The 19,946-nt window shown below is 45.0% G+C and overlaps 1 protein-coding gene across 1 annotated transcript in view; it reads left to right on the forward strand.

Annotated features, from left to right (window-relative positions):
* The window catches only part of LOC134909676 (CD109 antigen-like), a 303,785-nt gene that overhangs the window by 277,112 nt on the left and 6,727 nt on the right, over positions 1 to 19,946 (forward strand). The window contains exon 30 of the mRNA XM_063916819.1: positions 6,754 to 6,890. Coding sequence (XP_063772889.1) covers positions 6,754 to 6,890 — 137 coding nt within the window. The remainder of the gene's footprint in view (positions 1 to 6,753; positions 6,891 to 19,946) is intronic.

Below are 19,946 nucleotides of genomic sequence, written 5' to 3' on the forward strand. Positions count from 1 at the left end.
ATGTCTCCGCGGAGGAATTGATTATAATTCATTTTAATGAACATCATCTTCTCCACATTTTCTGGATGTAACCTCGTACGCCGATTGCTGACAAGGTGAGCGGCGGCACTAAACACTCTTTCGGAGTACACACTTGTGGGAGGGCAACTTAGGTAGAATAAAGCCAGTTTGTGCAAGGGCCTCCAAATTGCCTCTTTTTCCTGCCAGTATAAGTACGGACTGTGTGACGTGCCTACTTGGATGCGGTCACTCATATAATCCTCCACCATTCTATCAATGTTGAGAGAATCATATGCAGTGACAGTAGACGACATGTCCGTAATCGTTGTCAGGTCCTTCAGTCCGGACCAGATGTCAGCATCAGCAGTCGCTCCAGACTGCCCTGCATCACCGCCAGCGGGTGGGCTCGGAATTCTGAGCCTTTTCCTCGCACCCCCAGTTGCGGGAGAATGTGAAGGAGGAGATGTTGACAGGTCGCGTTCCGCTTGACTTGACAATTTTGTCACCAGCAGGTCTTTCAACCCCAGCAGACCTGTGTCTGCCGGAAAGAGAGATCCAAGGTAGGCTTTAAATCTAGGATCGAGCACGGTGGCCAAAATGTAGTGCTCTGATTTCAACAGATTGACCACCCGTGAATCCTTGTTAAGCGAATTAAGGGCTGCATCCACAAGTCCCACATGCCTAGCGGAATCGCTCCGTGTTAGCTCCTCCTTCAATGCCTCCAGCTTCTTCTGCAAAAGCCTGATGAGGGGAATGACCTGACTCAGGCTGGCAGTGTCTGAACTGACTTCACGTGTGGCAAGTTCAAAGGGCATCAGAACCTTGCACAACGTTGAAATCATTCTCCACTGCACTTGAGACAGGTGCATTCCACCTACTATATCGTGCTCAATTGTATAGGCTTGAATGGCCTTTTGCTGCTCCTCCAACCTCTGAAGCATATAGAGGGTTGAATTCCACCTCGTTACCACTTCTTGCTTCAGATGATGGCAGGGCAGGTTCAGTAGTTTTTGGTGGTGCTCCAGTTTTCTGTACGTGGTGCCTGTACGCCGAAAGTGTCCCGCAATTCTTCTGGCCACCGACAGCATCTCTTGCACGCCCCTGTCGTTTTTTAAAAAATTCTGCACCACCAAATTCAAGGTATGTGCAAAACATGGGACGTGCTGGAATTGGCCCAGATTTAATGCACACACAATATTGCTGGCGTTGTCCGATGCCACAAATCCACAGGAGAGTCCAATTGGGGTAAGCCATTCCGCGATGATCTTCCTCAGTTGCCGTAAGAGGTTTTCAGCTGTGTGCGTATTCTGGAAAGCGGTGATACAAAGCGTAGCCTGCCTAGGAAAGAGTTGGCGTTTGCGAGATGCTGCTACTGGTGCCGCCGCTGCTGTTCTTGCGGCGGGAGTCCATACATCTACCCAGTGGGCTGTCACAGTCATATAGTCCTGACCCTGCCCTGCTCCACTTGTCCACATGTCCGTGGTTAAGTGGACATTGGGTACAGCTGCATTTTTTAGGACACTGGTGACTCTTTTTCTGAGGTCTGTGTACATTTTCGGTATCGCCTGCCTAGAGAAATGGAACCTAGATGGTATTTGGTACCGGGGACACAGTACCTCCAACAAGTCTCTAGTTGGCTCTGCAGTAATGATGGATACCGGAACCACGTTTCTCACCACCCAGGATGCCAAGGCCTCAGTTATCCGCTTTGCAGTAGGATGACTGCTGTGATATTTCATCTTCCTCGCAAAGGACTGTTGAACAGTCAATTGCTTACTGGAAGTAGTACAAGTGGGCTTACGACTTCCCCTCTGGGATGACCATCGACTCCCAGCGGCAACAACAGCAGCGCCAGCAGCAGTAGGCGTTACACGCAAGGATGCATCGGAGGAATCCCAGGCAGGAGAGGACTCGTCAGACTTGCCAGTGACATGGCCTGCAGGACTATTGGCATTCCTGGGGAAGGAGGAAATTGACACTGAGGGAGTTGGTGGGGTGGTTTGCGTGAGCTTGGTTACAAGAGGAAGGGATTTACTGGTCAGTGGACTGCTTCCGCTGTCACCCAAAGTTTTTGAACTTGTCACTGACTTATTATGAATGCGCTGCAGGTGACGTATAAGGGAGGATGTTCCGAGGTGGTTAACGTCCTTACCCCTACTTATTACAGCTTGACAAAGGGAACACACGGCTTGACACCTGTTGTCCGCATTTCTGGTGAAATACCTCCATACCGAAGAGCTGATTTTTTTGGTATTTTCACCTGGCATGTCAACGGCCATATTCCTCCCACGGACAACAGGTGTCTCCCCGGGTGCCTGACTTAAACAAACCACCTCACCATCAGAATCCTCCTGGTCAATTTCCTCCCCAGCGCCAGCAACACCCATATCCTCCTCATCCTGGTGTACTTCAACACTGACATCTTCAATCTGACTATCAGGAACTGGACTGCGGGTGCTCCTTCCAGCACTTGCAGGGGGCGTGCAAATGGTGGAAGGCGCATGCTCTTCACGTCCAGTGTTGGGAAGGTCAGGCATCGCAACCGACACAATTGGACTCTCCTTGTGGATTTGGGATTTCAAAGAACGCACAGTTCTTTGCGGTGCTTTTGCCAGCTTGAGTCTTTTCAGTTTTCTAGCGAGAGGCTGAGTGCTTCCATCCTCATGTGAAGCTGAACCACTAGCCATGAACATAGGCCAGGGCCTCAGCCGTTCCTTGCCACTCCGTGTGGTAAATGGCATATTGGCAAGTTTACGCTTCTCCTCCGACAATTTTATTTTAGGTTTTGGAGTCCTTTTTTTTCTGATATTTGGTGTTTTGGATTTGACATGCTCTGTACTATGACATTGGGCATCGGCCTTGGCAGACGACGTTGCTGGCATTTCATCGTCTCGGCCATGACTAGTGGCAGCAGCTTCAGCACGAGGTGGAAGTGGATCTTGATCTTTCCCTAATTTTGGAACCTCAACTTTTTTGTTCTCCATATTTTATAGGCAGAACTAAAAGGCACCTCAGGTAAACAATGGAGATGGATGGATTGGATACTAGTATACAATTATGGACGGACTGCCACGGTTAGGTGGTATAAAAAAACCACGGTTAGGTGGTATATAATACAATTATGGATGGACGGACTGCCTGCCGAGTGCCGACACAGAGGTAGCCACAGCCGTGAACTACCGCACTGTACACTGGTTGATAAAGAGATAGTAGTATACTCGTAACAACTAGTATGACGACGGTATAAAGAATGAAAAAAAAACCACGGTTAGGTGGTATATATTATAATACAATTATGGTTGGACGGACTGCCTGCCGAGTGCCGACACAGAGGTAGCCACAGCCGTGAACTACCGCACTGTACACTGGTTGATAAAGAGATAGTAGTATACTCGTAACAACTAGTATGACGACGGTATAAAGAATGAAAAAAAAACCACGGTTAGGTGGTATATAATACAATTATGGTTGGACGGACTGCCTGCCGAGTGCCGACACAGAGGTAGCCACAGCCGTGAACTACCGCACTGTACACTGGTTGATAAAGAGATAGTAGTATACTCGTAACAACTAGTATGACGACGGTATAAAGAATGAAAAAAAAACCACGGTTAGGTGGTATATATTATAATACAATTATGGATGGACGGACTGCCTGCCGAGTGCCGACACAGAGGTAGCCACAGCCGTGAACTACCGCACTGTACACTGGTTGATAAAGAGATAGTAGTATACTCGTAACAACTAGTATGACGACGGTATAAAGAATGAAAAAAAAACCACGGTTAGGTGGTATATATTATAATACAATTATGGTTGGACGGACTGCCTGCCGAGTGCCGACACAGAGGTAGCCACAGCCGTGAACTACCGCACTGTACACTGGTTGATAAAGAGATAGTAGTATACTCGTAACAACTAGTATGACGACGGTATAAAGAATGAAAAAAAAACCACGGTTAGGTGGTATATAATACAATTATGGTTGGACGGACTGCCTGCCGAGTGCCGACACAGAGGTAGCCACAGCCGTGAACTACCGCACTGTACACTGGTTGATAAAGAGATAGTAGTATACTCGTAACAACTAGTATGACGACGGTATAAAGAATGAAAAAAAAACCACGGTTAGGTGGTATATATTATAATACAATTATGGTTGGACGGACTGCCTGCCGAGTGCCGACACAGAGGTAGCCACAGCCGTGAACTACCGCACTGTACACTGGTTGATAAAGAGATAGTAGTATACTCGTAACAACTAGTATGACGACGGTATAAAGAATGAAAAAAAAACCACGGTTAGGTGGTATATATTATAATACAATTATGGATGGACGGACTGCCTGCCGAGTGCCGACACAGAGGTAGCCACAGCCGTGAACTACCGCACTGTACACTGGTTGATAAAGAGATAGTAGTATACTCGTAACAACTAGTATGACGACGGTATAAAGAATGAAAAAAAAACCACGGTTAGGTGGTATATAATACAATTATGGTTGGACGGACTGCCTGCCGAGTGCCGACACAGAGGTAGCCACAGCCGTGAACTACCGCACTGTACACTGGTTGATAAAGAGATAGTAGTATACTCGTAACAACTAGTATGACGACGGTATAAAGAATGAAAAAAAAACCACGGTTAGGTGGTATATATTATAATACAATTATGGATGGACGGACTGCCTGCCGAGTGCCGACACAGAGGTAGCCACAGCCGTGAACTACCGCACTGTACTGTGTCTGCTGCTAATATAGACTGGTTGATAAAGAGATAGTATACAATACTACTAATATACTGGTGGTCAGGCACTGGTCACCACTAGTCACACTGGCAGTGGCACTCCTGCAGCAAAAGTGTGCACTGTTTAATTTTAATATAATATTATTTATCATGTACTCCTGGCTCCTGCTATAACAACCTGCAGTGCTCCCCAGTCTCCCCCACAATTATAAGCTTTATATACAATACATTGATGTGCAGCACACTGGGCTGAGCAGTGCACACAGACTGAGTCACTGTGTGACTGTGTATCGTTTTTTTCAGGCAGAGAACGGATATATTAAATAAAACAAACAACTGCACTGTCTCTGGTGGTCACTGGTCACTGTGGTCGTCAGTCACTAAACTCTGTCTGCACTCTCTTCTAATCTACAGTATCACAGCAATCTCTCTCTCTCTCTCTCTTCTAAATCTAATCTAAATGGAGAGGACGCCAGCCACGTCCTCTCCCTATCAATCTCAATGCACGTGTGAAAATGGCGGCGACGCGCGGCTCCTTATATAGAATCCGAGTCTCGCGAGAATCCGACAGCGTCATGATGACGTTCGGGCGCGCTCGGGTTAACCGAGCAAGGCGGGAAGATCCGAGTCGCTCGGACCCGTGAAAAAAAAAGTGAAGTTCGTGCGGGTTCGGATTCAAAGAAACCGAACCCGCTCATCTCTAGTGAATATATGCTGTGCGCATGCTCACAGCATCTATTCACCGCTTCTCTGCTAAGCTGAACAGTGGGAGAGAGGGTCTCCCAACTGCCCCACACACACACCACGGGACACTGAAAAACAGGACTGTCCCGCGAAAAAATTGTGACAGTTGGGAGGTATGTTAATACAGGTTAAGTATCCCTTATCCAAAATGCTTGGGACCAGAAGTATTTTGGATATTGGATTATTCCGTATTTTGCGATAATTGCATACCATAATGAGATATCATGGTGATGGGACCTAAATATAAGCACAGAATGCATTTATGTTACATATACACCTTATACACACAGCCTGAAGGTCATTTTAGCTAATATTTTTAATAACTTTGTACATTAAACAATGTGTGTGTACATTCACACAATTCATTTATGTTTCATATACACCTTATACACACAGCCTGAAGGTCATTTAATACAATATTTTTAATAATTTTGTGTATTAAACAAAGTTTGTGTACATTGAGCCATCAGAAAACAAAGGTTTAACTATCTCACTCTCACTCCAAAAATTCCGTATTTTGGAATATTCCGTATTTCAGAATATTTGGATATGGGATACACAACCTATATTATGTTTTGAGCTCGGAACCAGGAAAAATTCTCATGAAAAAATCCTGATGGTTTATATTCACTGATTTCAAATGGTAGTGGTTACAGTAATTCATTATTTGTACTGAGCAATGGTAGACTGGGGCATAAAGGGCCCACCGGGAGGGGGGTTGCAGTGGTAGAGGCAATGGAAAGGGGCCCCTTGAGAAGCATACAGCTGTGGGCAAAAGTTTTGAGAATGACACAAGTATTGGTTTTCACACAGTTTGCTGCTTCAGTGTTTTTATACCTTCTTGTCAGATGTTACTATGGTATACTGAAGTAAAATTACAAGGATTTCATAAGTGTCAAAGGCTTTTATTGACAACTACAATATTTGCAGTGTTGACCCTTCTTTTTCAAGACCTTTGCAATTTGCCTTGGCATGCAAAATGTAGAGTCAAACATGTAGTACAGAGGAGGCAGATGCAAATGTTGGAAAATTTAATTGTCGGCCAGATCTATTCTGTACAGTGTTTACAGGGCGGTTTTGACAGATTTGTTGGCACTTTCCATTCCTCCATAGTTAGAGATGATGCTATTTTCCATTTAATGAAGAAAGCAGACAGAGACAGTAGTAGACTGATTATACACTGGAGGTGGACATGTTCACATTGTCAATAATTCTGGCAAATGGTTAACTGACATGTTTTTACATTATTTTCTTTTTTGCAGCTTAACGTAGCATATAATCGTAAGGCATCCTCAAGGCGTAGACGAAGCACTGCTGTGCCAGAAGCATTCAAATTAAATGTGACGGTGAAAGAGGATCCGAGTAACATTCATAGACTTTCTGTGGATGTATGCATGAGGTAACTCTCCATACATTCAAATCTTCTCCCCATATTTTTATATCCGTAAATATGCTGAGATGGTATTGACTGGTTTTGTGAGGTTTTTATTTTTTTATTAATAATACATTTTCTCTAACGTCCTAGTGGATGCTGGGGACTCCGTCAGGACCATGGGGAATAGCGGCTCCGCAGGAGACAGGGCACAAAAGCAAGCTTTTAGGATCACATGGTGTGTACTGGCTCCTCCCCCTATGACCCTCCTCCAAGCCTCAGTTAGGTTTTTGTGCCCTGCCGAGAAGGGTGCAATCTAGGTGGCTCTCTTAAAGAGTTACTTAGAAAAAGTTTTTAGGTTCTTTATTTTCAGTGAGTCCTGCTGGCAACAGGCTCACTGCATCGAGGGACTTAGGGGAGAGATTTTCAACTCACCTGCGTGCAGGATGGATTGGATTCTTAGGCTACTGGACATAGCTCCAGAGGGAGTCGGAACACAGGGCTCGCCCTGGGGTTCGTCCCGGAGCCTCGCCGCCGACCCCCCTTGCAGACGCTGAAGATGAAGAGGTCCGGAACCAGGCGGCAGAAGACTCTCAGTCTTCATCAGGTAGCGCACAGCACTGCAGCTGTGCGCCATTGTTGTCAGCACACTTCACACAGCGGTCACGGAGGGTGCAGGGCGCTGGGGGGGGCGCCCTGGGCAGCAATGTATAATACCTGTATGGCGAAAAATGCATCACATATAGCCCTTGAGGCTATATGGATGTATTTAACCCCTGCCAGATATCTAAAACTCCGGAGAAGAAGCCCGCCGAAAAGGGGGCGGGGCCTATTCTCCTCAGCACACAGCGCCATTTTCCCTCACAGGCTGGTGGGAAGGCTCCCATGCTCTCCCCTGCACTGCACTACAGAAACAGGGTTAAAACAGAGAGGGGGGGCACTGATTTGGCGATATGTATATATATTAAAATGCTATAAGGGAGGAACACTTATATAAAGGTTGTCCCTGGATAATTATAGCGTTTTGGTGTGTGCTGGCAAACTCTCCCTCTGTCTCCCCAAAGGGCTAGTGGGTCCTGTCCTCTATCAGAGCATTCCCTATGTGTGTGCTGTATGTCGGTACGTGTGTGTCGACATGTATGAGGAAAATATTGGTGAGGAGGCGGAGCAAATTGCCTGTAATGGTGATGTCACTCTCTAGGGAGTCGACACCGGAATGGATGGCTTATTTATGGAAATTACGTGACAATGTCAACACGCTGCAAGCCGGTTGACGACATGAGAGGGCCGGCGAACAAATTAGTATCTGTCCAGGCGTCTCAAACACCGTCAGGGGCTGTAAAATGCCCATTTACCTCAGTCGGTCGACACAGACCCAGACACGGACACTGATTTCAGTGTCGACGGTGAAGAAACAAACGTATTTTCTTTTAGGGCCACACATTAAGGGCAATGAAGGAGGTGTTACATATTTCTGATACTCCAAGTACCACAAAAAAGGGTATTATGTGTGAGGTGAAAAAACTACCTGTAGTTTTTCCTGAATCAGATAAATTAAATGAAGTGTGTGATGATGCGTGGGTTTCCCCCGATAGAAAATTATTGGCGGTATACCCTTTCCCGCCAGAAGTTAAGGCGCGGTGGGAAACACCCCTCAGGGTGGATAAGGCGCTCACACGCTTATCAGAACAAGTGGCGGTACCATCTACGGATAGGGCCGTACTTAAGGAGCCAGCTGATAGGAGGCTGAAAAATATCCTAAAAAGTATACACACACATGCTGGTGTTATACTGCGACCAGCGATCGCCTCAGCCTGGATGTGCAGAGCTGAGGTGGCTTGGTCGGATTCCCTGACTAAAAATATTGATACCTTTGACAGGGACAGTATTTTATTGACTATAGAGCATTTAAAGGATGCATTTCTATATATGCGAGATGCGCAGAGGGATATTTGCACTCTGGCATCAAGAGTAAATGCGATGTCCATATCTGCAAGAAGATGTTTATGGACACGACAGTGGTCAGGTGATGCAGATTCCAAACGGCACAAAGATGTATTGCCGTATAAAGGGGAGGAGTTATTTGGGGTCGGTCCATGGGACCTGGTGGCCAGGGCAACTGCTGGAAAATCCACCGTTTTTTACCCTAAGTCACATCTCTGCAGAAAAAGACACCGTCTTTTCAGCCTCAGTCCTTTCGTCCCTATAAGAGTCATATCTGCCCAGGGATAGAGGAAAGGGAAGAAGACTGCAGCAGGCAGCCCATTCCCAGGAACAGAAGCCCTCCACCGCTTCTACCAAGTTCTCAGCATGACGCTGGGACCGTACAGGACCCCTGGATCCTACAAGTAGTATCCAAGGGATACAGATTGGAATGTCGAGAGGTTTCCCCCCTCGCAGGTTCCTGTAGTCTGCTGTACCAATGTCTCCCTCCGACAGGGAGGCAGTATTGAAAACAATTCACAAGCTGTATTCCCAGCAGGTGATAATAAATTTACCCCTCCGACAACAAGGAAAGGGGTATTACTCCACACTATATGGTGGTACTGAAGGCTAGGTGAGACCTATTCTAAATCTGAAAAATTTGAACACTTACAAGGGTTCAAATCCAGATGGAGTCACTCAGAGCAGTGATAGCAAAGAACAAGGGGACTATATGGTGTCCCGGGACATCAGGGATGCTTACCTCCATGTCCCAAAATTTGCCTTTTCTCACCAAGGGTACCTCAGGTTCGTGGTACAGAACTGTCACTATCAGTTTCAAGACGATGCCGTTGGATTGTCCAAGGCACCCCGGGTCCTTACCAAGGTAATGACCGAAAGGAGGATTCGTCTTCAAAGAAAATGGACGACCTCCTGATAACAACAAGGTCCAGAGAACAGTTGGAGGTCGGAGTAGCACTATCTCAAGTAGTTCTACGACAGCACGGGTGGATTCTAAATATTCCAAAACCGCAGTTGTTCCGACGACACGTCTGCTGGTCCTAGGGATGATTCTGGACACAGTCCAGAAAAAGGTGTTTCTCCCAGAGGAGAAAGCCAGGGAGTTATCCGAGCTAATCGGGATCCTCCTAAAACCAGGAAAAGTGTCAGTGCATCATTGCACAAGAGTCCTGGTAAAAATGGTGGCTTATTACGAAGCGCTTCCATTCGGCAGATTTCACGCAAGAACTCTTCAGTGGGATCTGCTGGACAAATGGTCCGGATCGCATCTTCAGATGCATCAGCGGATAACCCTATATCCAAGGACAAGGGTGTCTCTCCTGTGGTGATTACAGAGTGCTCATCTTCTAGAGGGCCGCAGATTCGGCATTCAGGATTGGATGCTCGTGACCACGGAGGCCAGCCTGAGAGGCTGGGGAGCAGTCACACAAGGAGTGTGATCAAGTCTGGAGAATTCTCTCCACATAAATATACTGGAGCTAAGAGCAAATTTATAATGCTCTAAGCTTAGCAAGACCTCTGCTTCAAGGTCAGCCGGTATTGATCCAGTGGGATAACATCACGGCAGTCGCCCACGTAAACAGAAAGGGCGGCACAAGAAGCAGGAGGGCAGTGGCAAAACTGCAAGGATTTTTCGCTAGGCGGAAAAGCATGTGATAGCACTGTCAGCAGTGTTCATTCCGGGAGTGGACGACTGGGAAGCAGACTTCCTCAGCAGGCACGACCTCCACCCGGGAGAGTGGGAACTTCATCGGGAAGTTTTCCGCATGATTGTGAACCGTTGGGAAAGACCAAAGGTGGACATGATGGCGTCCCGCCCGAACAAAAAAATGGGACAGGTATTGCGCCAGGTCACGAGACCTTCAGGCGATAGCTGTGGACGTCCTGGTAACACCGTGGGTGTAACAGTCGGTGTATGTGTTCCCTTCTCTGCTTCTCATAACCAAGGTATTGAGAATTATAAGACATAGAGGAGTAAGAACTATACTCGTGGCTCCGGATTGGCCAAGAGGGACTTGGTAACCGGAACTTCAAGAGATGCTCACAGAGGACTAATGGCCTCGGGAGCTAAGAAGGGATTTGCTTTCAGCAAGTACCATGTCTGTTCCAAGAGGAACCGTGGCATCGGCCTTTAAGAAAGGACCTGCTCCAGCAGGGACCTTGTCTGTTCCAAGACTTACCGCGACTGCGTTTGACGGCATGGCGGTTTGAAAGCCGGATCCTAAGGGAAAAGGCATTCCGGAAGAGGTCATACCTACCCTGGTCAAAGCCAGGAAGGAGGTGACCGCACAACGTTATCACCACATGTGGTAAAAATATGTTGCGTGGGTGAGGCCAGGAAGGCCCCACGAAAAAATTTCAACTAGGTCGATTTCTGCACTTCCTGCAAACAGGAGTGTCTATGAGCCTCAAATTGGGGTCCATTAAGGTTCAAGTTTCGGCCCTATAGATTTTCTTCCAGAAAGAATTGGCTTCAGTTCCTGAAGTCCAGACGTTTGTCAAGGGAGTATTGCATATACAGCCCTTGTGTGCCTCCAGTGGCACCGTGGGATCTCAACGTAGTGTTGGGATTCCTCAAATCATATTGGTTTGAACCACTCAAATCTGTGGATTTGAAATATCTCACATGGAAAGTGACCATGCTGTTGGCCCTGGCCTCGGCCAGGCGATTGTCAAAATTGGCGGCTTTGTCTTACAAAAGCCCATATTTGATTTTCCATTCGGACAGGGCAGAACTGCGGACTCGTCCCCAGTTTCTTCCTAAGGTGGTGTCAGCGTTTCACCTGAAACAACCTATTGTGGTGCCTGCGGCTACTAGGGACTTGGAGGACTCCAAGTTGCTAGACGTTGTCAGGGCCCTGAAAATATATATATATATATAATTCCAGGACGGCTGGAGTCAGAAAGTCTGACTTGCTGTTTATATTGTAGGCACCCAAAAAGCTGGGTGCTCCTGCTTCTAAGCAGACTATTGCTCGTTGGATTTGTAGTACAATTCAGCTTGCACATTCTGTGGCAGGCCTGCCACAGCCAAAATCTGTAAATGCCCATTCCACAAGGAAGGTGGGCTCATCTTGGGCAGCTGCCCGAGGGGTCTCGGCTTTACAACTTTGCCGAGCAGCTACTTGGTCAGGGGCAAACACGTTTGCTAAATTCTACAAATTTGATACCCTGGCTGAGGAGGACCAGGAGTTCTCTCATTCGGTGCTGCAGAGTCATCCGCACTCTCCCGCCCGTTTGGGAGCTTTGGTATAATCCCCATGGTCCTGACGGAGTCCCCAGCATCCACTAGGACGTTAGAGAAAATAAGATTTTACTTACCGATAAATCTATTTCTCATAGTCCGTAGTGGATGCTGGGCGCCCATCCCAAGTGCGGATTGTCTGCATTACTTGTACATAGTTATTGTTACAAAAAAATTGGGTTATTATTGTTGTGAGCCATCTTTTTTAGAGGCTACTTCATTGTTATCATACTGTTAACTGGGTTCAAATCACAAGTTGTACGGTGTGATTGGTGTGGCTGGTATGAGTCTTACCCGGGATTCAAGATCCTTCCTTATTGTGTACGCTCGTCCGGGCACAGTACCTAACTGAGGCTTGGAGGAGGGTCATAGGGGGAGGAGCCAGTACACACCATGTGATCCTAAAAGCTTGCTTTTGTGCCCTGTCTCCTGCGGAGCCGCTATTCCCCATGGTCCTGACGGAGTCCCCAGCATCCACTACGGACTATGAGAAATAGATTTATCGGTAAGTAAAATCTTATTTTTATTGAATTAAATACAATTAGTATTACTAATTAATGGTGGTACAGAGAGAGAGAGAGAGAGAGAGAGAGAGAGAGAGAGAGAGAAAAAAATAGGAGGGAAAAGGGGTGTTAAATTGAGATCAATGGTAAGGCCCATACATATAAAATAAAACTCTACAAGTGAACAATATTAATACTCAATTATCAGCAAACTTACGTACTTATAGACACTAGACTTTAGACATCAGCCCCAGGAGAATATAAAATATTAAGATCCATTGGAGCACTACACATAGTAGAGTACTCTTGTTCCTCTCTATAGTCTTCCCAGCTAAACCACTTCATGTGAATAGAAGAAGCAGCTGCAGAGTATTTGCACTCCACTGTCTCAAATATGAAATGCTTCTGGATTTTATTCTCAGCGGTTCTCCACAACTGGGTAATAGAAGCCTTGGGAGCAACCAAAATATGACCCAATAAATATCTATCTCCTTGGGACAAATCTCTGGGGTAAAAATGAAGACGTGCACTATTAGGATACATTGGGATAGTCACTCACAGAATTTTACCAATCACAGAGAAGACCTAGTCCAAAGAGGCTTGAGTACAGGACATGACCAGAAAACATGAAATATGTCTCTCGCACATCACCAATTTTGCCAACAATATTGAGAGATAGTGGTACATATTTTATGTTACCGCTCTGGGGTGAAATACACCCTCTGTACTAATCTGTAAAATATGTCCGAGTGGTTGATGCACCTAGAAATTGTAAAAACAAGTAGATATATAGTTTCTCATTCCCTTTCAGAAAATGTCCTACAGTAGCTAGATCTCTCTCTCTCTCTCTCTCTCTCTCTCAATTTGCAATGTCATCTTCCCTTTTTTACCTGCTGTCAATTGATAGCTATGCCACCATGCACTTCATCCCTTATGGTTTGAAGATTTAAACCGAGCCACGAGAAATGATGGGATACACAGTCTTTTTATGGGAGTGGGGAGGTAACTCTGCAGCCAGTGTCGCAAATGAAGATACTTTTAAAAAAATCTTGCTTCGGGGGAGTGTGATGTATTTGAAGATGGGTGAAAGACACTAAACTGTCTTGCAGGAGGACAGCCCCCAAGAAGGAGATACTCCTGGGGGTAAATTTACTAAGATGAGAGTTCTATTTAAGATGGGATGTTGCCCATACAACCAAGATTAAGATTGGGTATTAAATGAGCAACAGTTTTTAAGGATAGGTCTGGGGACGGTAAGGGCAGCATTGTCCGTTAAAGATATTCATTTGTGCCAGGCAAGAAGTGGGGTTTGTACAGATTTGAAGGATCCTGACCAGGCATGGACAACATTTTTAGGTCACTAGAACAGATCAGGGAGGGCAAAGGACGCATGAAGTCCCTCTCCATCGCAACCCAAGACTTAGGTGAGTCAGAGTTAAGCCAATCCCTAGCTTGACTTAATAGACAAGCACAGTGGTATTTTTCTAAATCAGGAAAAGCTACTCCACCTTTCAGTTTAGGGAGGGAGAGGATAGTCCTTGGTATTTTAGGCTTATGTCCCTTCCATATACTGTATAATGAGTATTAAGTCTACAGAACTTATTGCAAAATAATTTAGGAAAAGGTCTAGGGATAGTTCGGAAGAGATACTTGAGTTTGGGAAAGAGAACCATCTTAGCCGCCGCTATTCTGCCCAGCCAAGATACTTCATGCAACATCCAGTCATTGGTGAGACCTTCAAAAGCTCTAAGGAGGGGGCCATAGTTACAATCATAGATATTCCTATCCCTAGCTAAATTTACTCCTAGGTATCTAAGGGTCTAAGACTGCCAAGCATATATCTAGCTTTCAATCCTTCCACAATATCACTGGTATGTTAAAGGTCAGTGCTTCAGTCTTGTTAGAATTTAACTGGTCAGCAAATAAACAGATCTTTTGTTGAGAACTGCCTATTACAGGACTTGAATAGAGTCCGTATTCCTAATTTTTTTGCCCAGAGGCTCAATCAAATCTTGAGGAGAGGCACCAGTTAATATAGACCCTAGCTGGGGGAGGGGTATACAAAGCCAAAATGGAATCATATATTCTGCCATTAAAGCCAAAAGTCTGAGAGTTTCTTGTCGGAAGCCACAGTGGAGCCTGTCAAATGCTTTTTTTGACATCTAGGGTGAGCACTAAAAGGGGTAACTTCCAGTAATCATATTACACAAACCCTACCTGGTCATCCTTAACCAAAGTAGGAAAAAGGGGACACAAACGATTAGCTACTAATTTGGCAAAGAACTTGACATCCATGTTCAATAAAGCTATCGGCCGATAGTTTTGCACAGCAGTGGGAACCTTGCCCGGTTTAGGTATAGCGACAATCTTCACCTCCAGCATTGCCTTAGGAAACTGCTTCACCTCTGAGGCTTCATTAAACACGGACACCAAAACCGGAGCCAAATCAGTCTTAAAGGTCTTATAGAAATTTGACAGATATCTATCCAGTCCAGGGGCCTTATCGAGTGGCAAGAAATCAATAGATGCTGTAACCTCCTCTAAGGAAGCAAGTGGAGAGACAGACAGGCCAATGAAGTTCAATGTAGGGAGATGGATTTCGTTTAAGAAATTATTAATAATATCTGTGGATGGTTCGGGAGTGGCAGAATCGTCCTTGAGATTATACAATCTACAGAAGTAGTCAGCAAATGGTTTGACTATCTCGTCTGGATCCAACATTTTAATACCTGTAGTCATGTAAATATTCCAAGCCCACTCTTTAGCTCGTCTCCCTCATAATTTACATGCTAAAAGGAGACTAGCCCAGTTTCCAAAGACATAGACTGTCTGGTTAAGCCGAGAAATATTCTGGTGAACTTCCTTTAAAGAAAAAAACATTTGCTTTCTCTTGGGGCCCTAAAAGATCCTTTAAATAACGCTTTATTATGAGGGTCAGCTTTATGGGCTGCCTCAAGCTGGATAACCTCAGCCACTACTAGTTCCCAACGTTGTTTATACTCCCACTTAAGGCATGCTGCAGTCTGAATAGCCAAACCTCTCACAACAGCTTTTAAAGAATGCCAAATAAAAATAGAGGTATCTTTGGGCTTATTAGTATGGAAATATAAAGAGAGAGGCTGGGAGAGAGACTTGCTCTGTGGGATGTATAGACCACCAGACATCAAATAATTCATATTCTGCAAAAAATTGGTTGAAACCTCTAGCGAACTCTTGAGGTTGACTGGAACGAGGGGCAGTTGTCCGTGATCTGTCCACTATTGGTCCTAAGACCATATTAAAATCCCCCAAAATCATCTCTGCCCCTCTACTATACTTCTGAAGTCTCAAACAAAATTCCCTGAAGAAGGATAATTGTCTGGAATTAGGCACATATAGTGAAACTAAAGTAACATCAACTCCATCGAAGCGCCTCCCGAAAATTAAATATTTCCCATAAACATCAGCTTGTTATCAATATAGCTACCCCAGCTTTTTTAGTTGGACCATTGGCCGTAAAGCAAAAAGGATATCTAGAATTGGTGAGGCACGGAGGAGCAGATTGCTGGAAATGTGCAACTATGTGAGCTCTATGTGCGCTCTAAGGGCACGATTCAGACCTGTGCATTTTCGTACAGCGGGCAATCAGTTAATAACTGTGCATGCATATGCACCGCAATGCACACGCGCATCTGCAAACAACAACAGGCATCGCCGGTCAGCGACAGGCTGGTGCGAAAATTCTAATCGCGCAGCCATTCGTATGTGGATTGACAACCATTTGTTGGTGGTAACTGACAGTTTTCTGGGAGTGTCATGGAAAACGCAGGCGTGCCCAAGTGTTTTCAGGGAGGGTGTGTGATGTCAGATCAGGCACCTGATCAGCCCGTCCTGATCGCACTGTAGGAGTAAGTCCTGGGCTGTGCACAGACTGCACACACTGGAAAAATCATTAACTGGTGAGTGAGCTGTGAACGGATTTGCAGCTATCCGCTAATTGAGGTTTTTTTTTAGCAGCTTGGCGTACACATGCGATCACACACTTGCACAGTGAATATACACTCCCCTTGGGCAGCAACTATCTGATAGCAGGACTACAATTTTATCAGCCTAGCGATCAGGTCTGAATCACCCCCTAAATCTGTGGAAGGGATTTAAATCTACTTGTCTCTTCTGGGTGGAGTTCAAGCCCATAGTATTAATGGATATAACATTAAACATGTCAATAAGAAATCCTTACAATAACAATGAGCCATCAGGTATATAAACTTGAAATTCAGCACATCCCTGGTATCGGACAGGACAAACAATAAAAAAAGAGAGTGATGACAAAGAAAAAAGAACAGGAGTTGAAAAGAGGAAAAAATAAAGCAAGAACAAGCAAACAAACAAACTGAACTGAACCCCACTGGGGCTAGGAAAGGTCACCAGACCATAGTGACCCTAAACATGCCTGACACCCCAGCACCAACAACAGTACAGCCTGATGACCCACTCCCCCTGATGGGAGGTTAAGCTGAGCCATGGACAGTACTGCTGATCCCCCCTACTGCTGCCACCGGAGCACTCAGTGTGAGCCGCACAGACTATAATGCCTGATCCCCCCACCCGCGCTGCCGGAGTACACAGTGGGCTGCAGTGCTCGATCCCCCTCCCCATCACCCCTGGTCGCCAGAGATACATTGAGCGCCAACAACTCCCTTCCCTTCAGGACAGTGATGTGTGTGTGTGTGTGTGGGGGGGGGGCTATATTGTCCGCGGCTCAGTTTAACCTCCCATCAGGGAGTGGGTGGTGTATGGACTGCACTATAAGCTCCGGCAGTGGGGATGGGGTGGGATCGGGCATTGCTGCCCGCAGCTGCACAGTAAGATCGGAACTACTATTGTCTGCAGCCGCTGGAGGGAGGGGTCCTGCCGTGCTGACCGATCAGCAGTGATCAGCAGCACGGCAATCAGTAGGGGAGACTGCAGGGAGGCAGGGTGACCTTACGGTCCCTCTGACAGCGGCAGTGGAGGGAAGTGTCCCTTCCCTGCCGCCGCTAACACTGTTTATCTGACTGGTCGCATCCTCTGCGACCAGGTCAGATAAAGCACTTGCAGGCATGGTCGTATTCCAGGCAAGTGGTTAATGTGCTCAATATTCAGCATTAAGTATCTATTGTTGTTGCATATAAAGTGATACAAGTGTAGCCACTGCCTGGAATCCCTTGAAATGCTCACTGTAACAGCTGAACCTTTGTGTGTTCCTACATGTACTATCTGCTCAGCAGTAAATATCTATTGTTGTTGCCAATTGATTGATACAAATGTAACCAGTGAGTATGATCCCTCAGTATGCTCTCTGTGATAGCTGAACTTTTATATGTTCACTGGAATTAGATTTTAGTTTCCTATAGCTTATAAATTGGTTTGCTGATGTCTCTATAATGCTGATGAATTATCTGTTGGTATGTGCCAGTATGATATCACCTGTTCTGACTCCCATATATGAAAGAAGAGCATTTCTAACAAATTGTTGTGTGCTCTGTAATCTCATCTGAGACAATTACTTCACAAATATTACACCAGTGTGTCTTGTAATCTGTACACAGCCTAATAACATTAATATATATAGGGTCATACAATGATATATAGCAGATTGTATTTGGGTGTGAGTCCCACTCATAGTATACTGTATAAATGAATAAATAAATAAATAATGGGGAATACAAGGCAAGTCTATTAAAAAAAAAAGTGTTTTAAACTGCTTCTGAACCAATAAAATATATATAACGTTACATAAAATCCATATTTTAAAACATGCAACGAGCAATATGAAATGTTATGATAAATCATAAAATGAAAAAAGTAAAATAAATAAAAAATAGGAACAGATTTCTCACATGAAAAAGAAAGTGCTTCCTTTTTTTCATTTTATTAAATGTTTACAAAATTGTCAGAAAAAAGTACGTATTTTGAAGGTTGTATAAATTGCAGTAGTTGGGAATACAGATATAGCTGTATCCATACATCTATGTCAGTGGTGGGCAGGCTATATATGCTATAAACATTTAATTATCTTGTCTGAATACATCTGCCATTCAAGGAACCTGACCATCAAAGTCAGGCTTGGGATCAAGAAAGGTGAGTAGAAATATTTCTGGTTCTAGGAAGTACTCAGGCAATGCTCTAAACAGCTTGTCACAGCACTGCGCACCAGCCTGCACTCAGATACACCAACCTGATGCAGTTGAGCGGTCGTGACATGGGTTTTACTTAAGCTATTACCATGAAGAGTATCGGAATGGCGCTTTTGCGATCGCCAGACACATCATGCTTAAAAATCCACAGTTATTACACAGCTATAGCATGGCCCTCTCCAGGCATGTGAATTCATAGGGCACAGAGATAACACTGATAAATGTTTAGGATGTATTGATGAAATATCTCCAGGGTTAAGTTACAAAGAAAAACAGGTAAATAAACAATACATACAGTTATGAAATAAACAGATTGACTTAAGTAAATAAAAAGGAATAAAAGTCAGAACCCTAAATTATCTTACTCTGAGGTCTAGGTGATCTGTGTGGACAAGACCACGTGAGGCAAAAGATTGGACCACTCCTAACACAAAGCTACTCCCTTGTTCACTGAACCTTCAGTAGTGTGGGCTTCTGATCCTAATAGTACCACAACCACTTTCTTTCCAGCAGCACCCACCCTTTCCAGGCTGAAAAGAACTGCTTCCTTTGTTCTCACATGACCGCTGTAGTTGCAAATTAGGTTGTCTCCAGGGACACTAAATGCCATATATCTCTGTTGCTTAAGAAATATATTCTGGCCATCTAGGAAGTTGGGCAGATGGACCCTCAAAGGGACATGGCTAAATAGTCAATACCTTTTGGTAGGATATTGAATCCCCAACCTGGATAGTATTTTTATAGCAGGAAATGCTGAACAAAAGACTGATAAGCTGACTCTCTTCCAGCCTGCTTGTCTGTGTCCAAGGGCTTGAACAAGGGCCTCCTACTGTGAAAAACCAACACTTTTTCCAAGGAAGTTTTAACATTTAAAAGATTCTGAGGTAACACCTTGCCCCTTGGTTCAGCAAGTAGCTTACCCAACGCAGATACAGTTTTGAAACTAGCAATTCATACTCCACAGACATTCATAAAATATACATTTTGGGAGAACTATAATTCACATCATGGTCATGGCCAGGTTATTACTCATAGGACTGTGAGCACAATTTACCCAGGGCACACAGAATGCATACAGACAAGACACGTGATTTTGAGGAATCACCGTAACCCATGGCACCTTTGGGGTGACAATTGTAAGACTCTGTCCAGACAACCATTATTTATAGCAGTCTTTTTTCAAATCTACTGGATTTATCAGGTGAATGGAGAAGAAGTGAAATCTTTTATAGAG

Source organism: Pseudophryne corroboree, chromosome 4 (genome assembly GCF_028390025.1).
Source record: "Pseudophryne corroboree isolate aPseCor3 chromosome 4, aPseCor3.hap2, whole genome shotgun sequence".
NCBI classification, from domain to species: domain Eukaryota; kingdom Metazoa; phylum Chordata; class Amphibia; order Anura; family Myobatrachidae; genus Pseudophryne; species Pseudophryne corroboree.